We start from the raw sequence: 12,228 nt of genomic DNA, 5'->3' as shown, positions 1-12,228 counted from the left end.
TTTTAAAACCAATGTTAAAACTCCTAAATAACTTATGTTAAAGCCATTTTATGTAGTAATGTTGGGAGAGAGAACATGATTGATTTAGATAAACTTAGCCAACGACAACTACCTACCTTTCCAAGAGCTCATATGCTGAGAAGCCTTCTCCAAAACACCTTGAAAACATTCTTTTCCCACTCGAGAGTGGTGAAGCTTTATCCCAAGGTATTTACCCAAATTTGAGATCCTCTAGAAGCCAAGAGCTTTAGTTGGTTGATTGCGTATAGCCCAATTGACGTTCTAATAATCAACCTTATCATCATATTTGTAAAACAATAGGCAACATGTTGTTGTTGGTCTGACTAAAATTGGACTTGCATCCTTTATAATATTCAATTTAATCTCCTGTGAATCGGCAAAACATGATTGAAAAGAAAAATCACACTAAAGGTGACAAGCCCGATTTTCTACAAAATATCACTAATCAAGAAAATTGATAAATAGTTTACACAAATGTTATATTGACAAAAAAATATATATTTCTAAATCAATATTTTCATTCAATTTCTCATTATCTCTTCTTTTTGTTATTCAACTATATTTTTTACTTGTGTGATGCACAAGACAATTAGAGAGTTTGAATATATTTACTTAATTTTTTTTTATTTAAGGTACAATATAAGGAGAACAACAATTGTTTAAGTTACATGACAATTTTTTTTTGTACATTATTTGATAGATAATGATCAACCCAAGTAAAAGAGTGTCAAATTTCTTATTATATTTTTTATTAATTATTTTAATGCAATTATTATTATTATTATTATTATTATTATTATTATTATTATTATTATTATTATTTGTAACAAAAAGTTATATCCCCTAATTTAGTGGGTAACAAAATTTCAGGTTTTTGTTCTTACCTTTCCAACTCCTCATGGATTGGCATACAAATCTTTAGATCAAGTAGTTTAGTATTGTCATGTTCATTAAATTTATGTAAATGAAACATACCTTAAATTATATATATATATATATATATATATATATATATATATATATATATATATAATATTAATGTCACAATTTTATCTTGAACGAGATTTGCTTTTATTTAATGAAATTGAACAATTGAACCAAATTTATTAAGAATTTGTGCCGTGTATTGTATTGAATCACACTTCATCAAACATAATATATGACCTCCATGCAATTGTCTATGCTTGATAAAATGTTGTTCACTATAATTTGCTAAAGTGTAAAAATAGGTCTAGACAATTGACAGCATATACTATGCTTGACAATAATAATAAACAAGTAAAAAGTAAAGCGTAATATTTATTCTTTGCTATCCACTCAATAATCAAATATGTTTATCTAATTTAAATTATTTTTCATAGTGTCAAGTCTCATGTGTTCACGAGAGCTCTATATATGAATAGTAAGGAAGAAATATTTTCCAAACATGGAAAATCAAATTGCCCATATCATAATTCTTGTTGATATTTTGATACTATAATTGAATGGCGTAACAATTTTTAAGTGAATATTAGAAAACAATTTCAAATATATTTTATCTTTAAAATATGCTACTAACAATCTATGACTTTCTATTATATCTTTCAATATATTGTTTCCATCATTCTTAATTCTAGGTTGAATTTGAATATTTCTTAAAAGATAATATCAATATCAACAAAGATAATACAAAAATAATTACTTGTGTCTATTCCTTAAAAAGCCATCCAACATTCGAATTCTAATTAATTCTTGAATATGACAGTTACTTCCTACCAATATCGTGGTTAGAAAAAAAAATCAATAAATTTAAAATAATAATGTATTACATAAAAAATAATAATATATCATAACATAAATTATTTTTCATAGATCTAAAATATAATCTATATGAAAAATAAATTTGTTACTGATTTTAATTATAATAAATTATAAACTTTTATTTACTCCAATACATGCTAAAACTCTAGTTATTAATTATTAATTAATCTGAAGCAAGTGAGAATAACAACCTTAAAAAAAATGCTTTAATTTCGTCTCCTTGGCGAAGATTCTGGACCATCGAATTTAACTATGTATGTGCATAATGCATGTGCATGTATCATGATGTATGCATGTATGTATTCGTTTTACTTTTCTGCTACTCTGATCATTTTCTTGTTGAGGAAGAAAGATGCTGATGAAATTCAAATACCCTCGTCGATCACACGCACCCAAGACCAAGAACTCAAGAAGGGTACCACATTCGCTTTATCACTATTAACTTCATAACTTAGTTTCTCTTCTAGTCCAGAAGTACAAGTAAGTGATGGTGGTGTTTCCGGTGGTGAAGCTAGCAACACTCGCTCTGAGAACCGCGTGCAAACCAATCGCCAACAGGCTCAAGAAGGAGGCCGGTTACCACCCCAAGTTCCGAAATTTCATCATCAGCATTGCCCAGGTCAGCTCCCACTTTCATTCTTTCTCGCACGTGTCTGGTGTTGTGTTCGCACGTGTGATATGTTGTATTGTTGTATGTGTCTCAGGCCAATCATAGATTGACGACGAGAGTGCAGAGACGAATTTACGGTCATGCCACTGATGTTGCAATCCACCCTCTGAACGAGGAGAAGGCTGTGCAAGCTGCTGCTGATCTGCTTGGAGAACTCTTTGTCTTCTCGGTAATCATCATAAACCATTGTTATTATGAATTGCCTTCTATCTGTTTGTGTGTTTTACTACTGTTTTTATGCTATTGCTAATTGCAGATTGAAGAGGTTTAGCTGCGATATGATAATTAAATTAAATGACTTAAATGTGTTTTTTTTTCCTTCAAATTTGGGTTTATCTTTTTAAGTCCCTCAAATTCGTGAAATGCTTTTTTTTTACTACCTGTTGACTAATTTGTGGCGGTTTGGATGCACTATTTGTGGTGGTTTTAATTTGGGGGGACTAAAAGAACTGAAAAAACAAAGTTAATAGTAAAGCGAATGTGCTACCCCTCAAATCCCTGAAATTTTGGCTTAAATACTATTTCCCAAGGTTTTAAATATCGGTTGCGGTCGTGATGCGGTTTTGTTGTGTTTGTTGATACCGCAGACAAATGTGGCCGATGCAATTCTAATCGCAGTCGCGGACATTTTAAAAACTTTGATGTTGCAGCCCAAAACAAGGTCACAGATCTTTTTTTAAAAACTTGCTATTTCTGCTTGTTTAGTTGCTTTCTTACATGCAATGCAATTAATGATAACCATATATGGCAGGGAAAGATATCCTTCCTTAATTTTATGCATAAGGTATTGGGAACTGGATTAATAGATTCAGCTTGTGCAGAGACTCCTTAGGTCAATAGGTTTGAGCTCATCAATAACAAATGGCAATGCAATTCATTGCCCAAACATCACTGATTTGAGCTTGCTTCTTATTTACAACTGTGGTATGAAATTAAGGTCTGGTTAATGCTAGGATGTTTTAACTTTTAAGGGAGTGCAGAGTGCTTATGGACTTTTCAGTTAACTCCCATGAAGCACCTTAAGCCAATCTACGAACAGCTGTCTAAGCTCCTGTGCGTAGGTTTTGCCACCGCCGAAGAGCTTTTGTAATCTTGTATAGGCTAGGTCCTTAATGAACTTCCCTTGTCTAGCAAAAGGGAAGTAAAAGATTTAAACCAGAGCATAAGATTCAGATTATAGTATTATTTGAGGGTGTAAAAAACCTTTCTACAATCAAAGTTGTGGCAATTAAAAAAAAAAAGTCTGTTTGTCAAATTATTCACATGGTCTTTGGTTGATATGTTCAAATCCATTCTATTTCCATTTATTTCTTACAGGACCCATGCTACAAAATTTTCATCTGTACCATCTATCAAGATTTCTGCTATCATCGATTTCGTTCTATTTAGGTTGCAGGAGCTGCCATCATCTTTGAGGTGCAAAGAAGTTCAAGATCAGAAGCAAGAAAAGAAGAATTACGTAGACAGGAGATACAGGTTGTCTTCCTGCCTTTGTCTGTCATGGATTATATGTTTTGAGGGTAAATTGTGGGTTGAAGCAAAGTTGGTCTTCTTGTAATTCATTTATTTTCTCTGACTGCTATGCATGATGGAGGTTTTTAAACTTGGATGCATTTTTTCCCCCTCACTGGGTTTTAGTTTTGCCTACCTATTTATTTTAGTCTTGTTTTCTTTCATTTGAGGTAGAGGAAGCCGTTGGGGGGACAAAAATATTCTAAATTTCAAGGATCTATTCACTTTTTTGTTACTTTGCAGGAAATAAAGACTAAGAATGAAGAATTGGCTAGAGAAATTGAACTTCTTGCACAAAAGCTTGAAGAGCTGGAACAACTTTCCAGGGGACGAGGACTACTTGGCACTCTTAACTTCAGACACACTCGTGTCTCTGAAGATAGAAAATCCAATTGATTGTTGCAATTGTTAAGCATTGCACACAGATTTTGATTAACAAGCAATACCTCTTGGTGTGGCAAGAAGCATGATATTGACAATGTGCAGATGGGTTACTGTATATTATATATGGAGGTACAATCAGAGCTAAAACCAAATTTTAGGTGTGGTGAGGGGCTTTGAGGATTTTTTTTTTGAGAGGGGCTTTGAGGATTAATCTTGTTCATACGAAATAAAACAAAATTGTACAACACATTTATGAATGCGTTCTTTTTGAAAATTTCCTTTCCAGGGACAAATTCAGCCTGCTAACTACAGTTTTCTAGCCTTTTGGATAATCTACATTTGTTTCCTTCAAAATTTTGTCCTCAATTACTTACTGTAACACTGATTTTTATAATGCATGATTTTTTTTATCATCAAATGTTAATTATTAATTGTTAGTTTTTTGTTAGCAGAGAAAATTAAATCCGTGATTTTTTTTCTCTCCCTTCATAATGCTTGATTTAAGTCTAGTGTTTTCATGTAATGGCATATGAGGTCATTACACTCACAATTCACATGCCTATTGGTGACTCAAATTATACATCCGTAATTTGGAACAATTGTCCTATGTAAAGTAAAACAAAAAAGAAATACAAATCAGATATAAGTTTAGTCTCCTTTTTTAAAATACTACATATAAAATATGAAAATAACCTTAATTGAGTTAGACATCATGAAACAATTTATATTATTGTTATATTGTATCTAAATCACCTGGTAAACCAGAAGAAGACACAGTGCAGTGTATAGAAAATAATCAAAGTGCAGGCTGCAGCAAAGTCTGATCTTATTCAGAGTAAGAGATCACAAAGTTTTCCCTTTGATTCAAATTACTACTGAGGAACACAAAGAACACACTATTTGTAAGGTCAAAAGAATTTATTTTGTACTTTTAGAAAGGATGCATAAGTCTTTTTTATTTAGTATACAAAGGAACATACGCTGCATCACTTTAAAAGATTGAGTATTGGGAGGTAACATATATTTTTAGCATGTTAAGAACCTAAAAGTTTTTTTTTTAATATAACTTTTATGATCAAAGTATACTTACAAGTTTTTATTATTTTATAATTATATTTACTTTTTAGTCTTCTGTATATTTCTTTATTTTGAAGCTAAAGTTACATTTAATAACTTCATACATTAAAAATATTTTCTTCTTAAATTTGATTTTGTAAGATATTTATCAAATATAATGTTTATTTACCGGAGAGTTGGGACCCATATTATAGATCTTATTTTTTCAATCTTTTTTTTATAATAATTTTTTTTTTTTTTTTTAATATTATCGTATTTCCTACCTGTCTTTTTATGATAAAAGTTACCGGATCAATAATAAAATAAACAATAAAATAAGATAATCATATGTTATTAAATTAAATAACAATATAATATAATAATTATTTTATTTTTTCCTAAATTTTTTTAGTATAAAATTTCATCATATTATCATAAACATCGAACATGCTTACTTTAATTGGTTGAAAATAATGTTTAGAAAATGTTAGATGGTGATAATAATATTATTGGCACTTAATCTATAATTATTATAAAGAAAATAATTCTATTTGATATTATCTTTCTGAATATTTTTATTCTTAATTATTATAAAACTTTATAATATTTTAACTTCCAAAAAAATTACATATTTCAAAATAAGTTATAGCAACTATATATATATATATGTTTTTTTTTTCCCACAAGTATGGGTAAACGGAAAAGTGGAGAAGGGTATCAGAAGGCACACAACAAAAATTCTTGCGTCTAATTGAAGCCTTCAACGTGCACAAATACTAATAACTCGAAAAATAATAATAAAAATATGCAAAATTCAATTAGAGAGACGCACAATTGAGGGCTTCTCTGAGTCTCTCTCGTCTTGTGCTGATTCCAGCGGAGCCGTCACACTTCCCCTCTTCTACGTCGTCGTTTTGAACCCCATTGCTCCCTCTCTCCAATTCAAGGCCAAAGGTAACATACCCATCAAGCTAATTTAGCTTTAAATTCATCGTAGATGTAGAAAGCCCCAAACTTGGTCAACTGGGGTGTTGCTTTCCATCTGGGTACATCTATCAATGTTCAAATTTTCGTGTGTCACTATATATTTTTTTTTGGAAATGTCAATGGCTATTTTGCTCAAGAGTTTTTATTGTTGATTGTGGTTGATCACTGTCATGCACCATGTTTAAAATCAGTTTCTGTTATGTTTTTGTTTGGTAGAAAAAAAGTTTGCGTTAATTGGGTCTTGGGGAGGAGTTATAAGGTTGGCTTGGTGGTAAAAGGAGAAGGGAGGGAGGGAGGGAGGGAAAGTCATGGGTGTGATTCGCCAACTAACAAAAAACTAACAATTAACAACTAATATTTGCTGATTAAAAAAAAATTGGGTCTTGGGGGACTCACCAGGATCAAGACATATCTCAAGGCTCAAAAACTGCTTGAAGAGGTGCTAACAGATTATCCACCGAAAAGGTTCTAACATGAGCGGTGGAATTCGAACCCACTTTGTTGTAGGATATGAACCCAATCCTTACCAACTGGATGTTTCCTTTTTTCTTTTAGAATTTTCCGATATTCTGTTATTTGATTGTGCTCATTAGTGTTCTACATTGGCTATTTTGTGATATTTGTCAAGGAAGGTATGATGAGAGAAAGTTTCAAGGGCAAGGGTGGATCTTCTTCTCTTCAATCCATGAAGGAGAAGGAAAAACACCTGGTGGAGAAGATTCAAGGGATTTTCAACAGTCTTCAGTGTGCAAGAAAGGAGGGCAGGGGTAATGACATTGTGATATTTGAGGAGCAGATGCATCAGTTGCTCCGAGAGTGGAAGGCGGAACTGGAGTCTCCGGCCAACTCCTTAGCTGTATGGTTTTAAATGTTAAGACATGGGATGATTATAATATCTGTGCTTTCCTTTGTTCATCTCAAAAAGATTTGGATGGATGTTGTTGTAATGTATGCTTGCATTGCCATTCTATAGGATGGAAGCTTTGGTTCATTTCCCAGCGAACTAGCCCAAATGTTGCTAGGAACTGAGGAGAAAGATGATGCTACTAGTCCATTGACAAAACCTGTGCCATTGAAGAATGAGATCCTTACAAATAACATTAGTGACATCAATTTTCAGTATTTTCAGGAGGTAAGTTTCTGTCACTAGTGCTTGAGAGGTTTCTTTTCTTCTTTTTAATATTTGTGGTTTGTTGCTTTCCCTGGTTCACAAAACTTTACCTGTATTATACTATTATTTTGGTTGTATGCTTTTGGAATAATTTCTTATGGTTAAAGATGAAAAATGAGATACAATATGTGTTTTGTTAATCTATATAAGTTTTTGCTGAATGACACTGACCTGAAGCTTATCTTTGCTGAGTGTGAATTTTAGAGGACTAAAAATTAATGAATTATATGTTTTAACTCTTGAAGATTTGGTTATATCATATAGACAGTAGACACAAGTCAGGATTCATTACCTTTATTAAAAGTGCTGAATTTTCTTAGAATTTGGGCTTAGGGCCTCACTAAACTCATCCCACAAAACTGGCTTGTAAGTTGAGGGCTGCCTAAGCATTATAAGCACTATTTACATCATATCTCTAGTTAATGTGGGGATTAAATACCACCCTTAAGGCTGCAATTAAGGAAGTCCCCAAAGAGGCCACAATAGGTGGGCTAGGGGTGACTACAATTAAGACGGCATTCTAACACAACCCCCTCATGCCTAGGGCTATGGGCCTGGAGCATGGCAATGCAGGTGGCCCAAAAACGAATCTAAGATAGACTTTGATACCATCTTAGAATTTCTTATAGTTAATGATTAAAAATATGAGATATAATATGTGTTCCATTAATCTATATATATATTTGCTAAATGACACCAACCATATGGGAAAAATTGCAAGGTCAGGTGAAGCTTGTGTTTGCTGAGTATGAAATTTGAAGACTAAAATTCGAAGGATCATATGTTTTAACTCTTGGGAATGGGGATTTATTTATATCATACAAACAGGCCATGATTCAATACCTCTATCAAAAGCATTGATTTGTATAGTTTGAGTGTTTTTTTTCTTGGTTTTAGATAGTAGATACTAAACAAAAAAATACTAATACCAAGGGGGTCTAGCTCAGTTGGTTGAGCAGGGTGTGTAAATGTTGTAAATCTCCTGATACCATGTTCAATTCCTATGGATTAAAAAAAATACCAATGAGACGCTTTAAGTTATGAATTATAGCATAAGGGAAGTCTACTAATGCCAGTGTGGTTTGTGTGGTCTTTTAGTTTGTTCCGTGCTAAGATAATTTCTTAAACCTTTTTGTTTATATGAGAAATGAACATGATTCCAATGAGCTATTCGCAAGTCATCCAGTTACTTGATGTCGTGTTGTAAGTTATTGAAATTTTTTGGCAGACCATGCAGCCTTGTTCTATTTTTCTTTCCAGGTTGATTCCAACTTGTCAAAATTCACTGGTTGAGGTAGAATTACAAAAAGGGAATTCTTAAAAAATATATTTAGTTAGGAATAATGAACTACTTAACTGGTTAACATTGTTCTGACTTCTGAGTTGTTAATATGCATCCAATTACTGACTTGATTTAGCACCTGAGTGGTTTGTTGTTCTGAAAATGCAAATATTTTTACCATGAATTCTTTTTCTGAATTTTCTCAAAAAATAAAATTAAAAAAACAACAAAACTAATGTGCAATGTATGCAGAAAGAGAACATGTATAAGCAGAAAGTTTTAGTCTGTTTAATCATATATGTGCTTTACTGATTAATCTTTTATTTCCTCGCTTTTCTTGAAGAGATAATATTTGGCACTTGGTATCTTGCAGAAGCATTTTAATGATAACCAACCACTAGGTCATACTTTTGAAGGAAGTGCTTCAACTCTGTACAACAATGCTTATAATAGCTCATATATGACACAGTTAGATTATCACCCATTCACTTTAAATCAAGATATGGGTCACAACTCTAATTTGTTGGGTCAGTTTGATTTATATCATGACCTCAGGCACAACACGGAAATGAAGAACAACTCAGAATCAACTCAATTTAGTTTAGAAGGTTTTGATTGTAGCCAATTCTTTGAAGCTGATGACAATGTGCAGCATGGAGAGAATATTATACCTAACATTCTTCCAAATATCTGCCCCCCACCTTCTGCTTTCTTAGCCCCAAAATGTGCCCTATGGGACTGTTTCAGACCTGCTCAAGGGGTAGAATGGTGCCAGAACTACTGTAGTAGTTGTCATGAGCTGTTGGCAAATAACGAGGGTCTTCCTGGCATGACCCCAATTTTGCGACCTTGGGGAATTGGTGTAAAAGATGGTCCTTTGTTTGCTGCTGTTCTTGCTAAGACGCAGGGAAAGGAAGTGGGCATCCCTAGTTGTGAAGGTGCTGCTTCAACTAAATCCCCCTGGAATGCTCCAGGTGAGTACACAAGGAGTTTATTAATTTTGCTGTGTTTCACTATTTAATTATATTCATTAAAGCTTTGCAAACTCTAGCAAGAGACTTGTCTATTGAATGCGTTGTAGAAGAAATTGTTCTATCTGTGCTTATTACTTTTCATCTTAATTAAACTGTTAGCATTTTTTTGGTTGCAGAGTTCTTTGATCTTTCTTTTCTTGAGGGTGAAACTGTTAGGGAGTGGCTCTTCTTTGACAAGCCTAGAAGGGCATTTGAAAGTGGAAATAGAAAACAGAGATCACTTCCGGATTACAGTGGGCGTGGTTGGCATGAATCAAGGAAGCAGGTAATGAAGGAACATGGGGGACAAAAGAGGTCCTATTACATGGACCCCCAGCCTCTTAGTTATCTCGAGTGGCATTTGTACGAGTATGAGATCAACAACCAGGATGGTTGTGCATTATACAGACTAGAATTAAAGCTGGTGGACAAAAAGAAAAGTCCTAAAGGAAAAGTGACCAAGGAATCTCTTACTGATTTGCAGAACAAGATGGGACAGCTTACTGCTGCTGTTCCATCTACTGATGATGGACAACCAGTCAAGGGAAAAACAAAGGCCAAGTCTGAGAATGATGAATCTCCCAACAAGTAAATTAATACTCCGTTGTGCGATTTTACCATATTACTGACCAACATGTACATATTTGAAGATGGTTCACAGCTTGTGGAAATTTCTGACTTTCCTTGAACAAGGTAAAAAGGCTAATAAAATTTTGCTTGTGGTAGAAGGTGCTCATAGTCTTGTGCTTAATTCATCGATATTCTACTTTTCTGATGGATCAGTGGGAGTTTCCTTTGTTGGCTGCTTTGCTATCAACCAAATTTCTGACATATTCTTAAAATTTAGTAGTGTTTATTTGGTTGTACATGTTCTTTAAATGGTGGGAACAATTTTATTTATCTTGTATTACTTCTACAAGTGCTGCAAATTGAATGCAAAATAGAGTTTCTGTATAGATATACTATGCATGCACTTTCCCTTCTGTTGAATGAGACATCACTTCTCTTATTTTTCATGCATGTTTGGTTTTAAGTTTAAAATTTTCCAAACCATGGTTTGGTCAAAGGCTTGTCACTTGTGCATTTAACCTGCAACTCCTGTGGAATTACTATTTTGAAGGACAAAACGTGGTCATTAAGAGAACAATCTTCATATTTTATCTGTTTGTTTTGCCCCTATTTCTTTCTCTATTTTATCTCTTTCTCCTTTATTATTGACCTTTGAACCTTTATTTTGGCTTTGTTATTGTGATTAGCAAATCAACTATCTAAAAAGACCGGTACATGTTTACAAATCTCATTATTAGGAGGGCATGCTGTAATCTTATATTATAATATTGTTGTTCATACATAACCAATCATTCACTATTTCTTTTGGTTCATGTTGACTAGTGCTTATTCTCCATGACCTTGTTGACTAGTGCTTATTGTGGCACTGACGTGTTAATGAGCTATCGGATGAGATGTTAAATTCTTTTCAAAAGATTCTTATTATTAGGAGAAATGTTGTCTTGGTAAATCCTTTTTTTTTTTTGAGTTAGATCTTGTTCATACTTTGAAAATAGTATTAAATGCAAATAAGAAGATTAAAATATAAATTTTTTTTTTTTTTTATTAGCAATTAGAAAAATTATTAAAAAGATTTTGTAGAAGGATTCAAAATTATTTAAGTACTTATAGATGGAAGTAAAGACTAAAGATAATCTTGAAAGTCTCAGGATGTTCAATGTGTATGCCTATTTTAGTCTTTCTATATTGTGGTAAATAGAAACGATTGTGGAGCTGATTTCTTAGAAGGAATTGACATTTCTTATCAAAAAGTAAACTACAATATTGGATGTTACTAGTAGTTTTTACCAAGAATGTTGATGATAGGACTAGGCGTGCGTCATCAGAAAACCAAACTAAAGTGTCTTCTTGAATGACAAGAAAGCTGAAGCATACTACATTTTTTTTCCAATAGAAAAGTACAGTATTTATTTCAATTCAATCAGTCTAGTTGTTTCAATTCAAAAAGGACCAACATTACGATGATGGATTCGAGTGAAAATAGACTTTTAGTAAATGAAGGTCTTAAGTTTAATAATTAAAAAATGTGAATCAATTAATTAAAATATAGGCATAATTAAATTTTTAGTTAATGAATTTTTTCAAAATTTAACTTTTAGTCTTTCAACAAATTTTTGAAGGTTCCTAAATTTTTATTTTATTAATGTTTTAATCCTTGTCGGTTATGTCGTTAAATGATAACGTAATGACTCTTAAAAGTGTCACGTTTTATATTTTAAATTATTGAATGGGATTCATTTTCTGACAACTAAAAACTATTAAA

At 32.5% G+C, this 12,228-nt stretch overlaps 2 protein-coding genes across 7 annotated transcripts; both read left to right on the top strand.

Moving 5' to 3' along the window:
• The first annotated feature begins 2,123 nt into the window (after positions 1-2,123).
• LOC100527103 (uncharacterized) lies at positions 2,124-4,794 on the top strand. 5 transcript variants are annotated; one of them, XM_006580893.4, is made up of 5 exons: positions 2,124-2,440; positions 2,526-2,660; positions 3,079-3,152; positions 3,809-3,967; positions 4,247-4,794. In XM_006580893.4, exons 1-5 carry the CDS (start codon positions 2,309-2,311, stop codon positions 4,251-4,253), a joined length of 507 nt encoding a protein of 168 aa, XP_006580956.1. In that variant the 5' UTR covers positions 2,124-2,308; the 3' UTR covers positions 4,254-4,794. The 5 variants fall into 5 exon arrangements, with proteins under 5 accessions (XP_006580956.1, XP_006580955.1, XP_006580954.1 ...); NM_001401034.1 differs by having other exon boundaries at positions 2,214-2,440; positions 3,881-3,967; positions 4,247-4,589; XM_006580892.4 differs by having other exon boundaries at positions 3,881-4,794.
• A 1,366-nt stretch (positions 4,795-6,160) lies between these two features.
• LOC100792210 (transcription factor VOZ1) lies at positions 6,161-11,490 on the top strand. 2 transcript variants are annotated; one of them, XM_006582234.4, is made up of 5 exons: positions 6,161-6,397; positions 7,059-7,286; positions 7,404-7,562; positions 9,257-9,857; positions 10,034-11,490. In XM_006582234.4, exons 2-5 carry the CDS (start codon positions 7,065-7,067, stop codon positions 10,486-10,488), a joined length of 1,437 nt encoding a protein of 478 aa, XP_006582297.1. In that variant the 5' UTR covers positions 6,161-6,397; positions 7,059-7,064; the 3' UTR covers positions 10,489-11,490. The 2 variants fall into 2 exon arrangements, with proteins under 2 accessions (XP_006582297.1, XP_003527403.1); XM_003527355.5 differs by having other exon boundaries at positions 6,162-6,397; positions 7,063-7,286.
• Positions 11,491-12,228: the final 738 nt, after the last annotated feature.

The sequence above is a fragment of the Glycine max genome, chromosome 6 (genome assembly GCF_000004515.6).
Source record: "Glycine max cultivar Williams 82 chromosome 6, Glycine_max_v4.0, whole genome shotgun sequence".
Lineage (NCBI taxonomy): Eukaryota > Viridiplantae > Streptophyta > Magnoliopsida > Fabales > Fabaceae > Glycine > Glycine max.
Note: the sequence above shows the minus strand (reverse complement) of the source record. Positions and strands in the feature narration are given on the sequence as shown.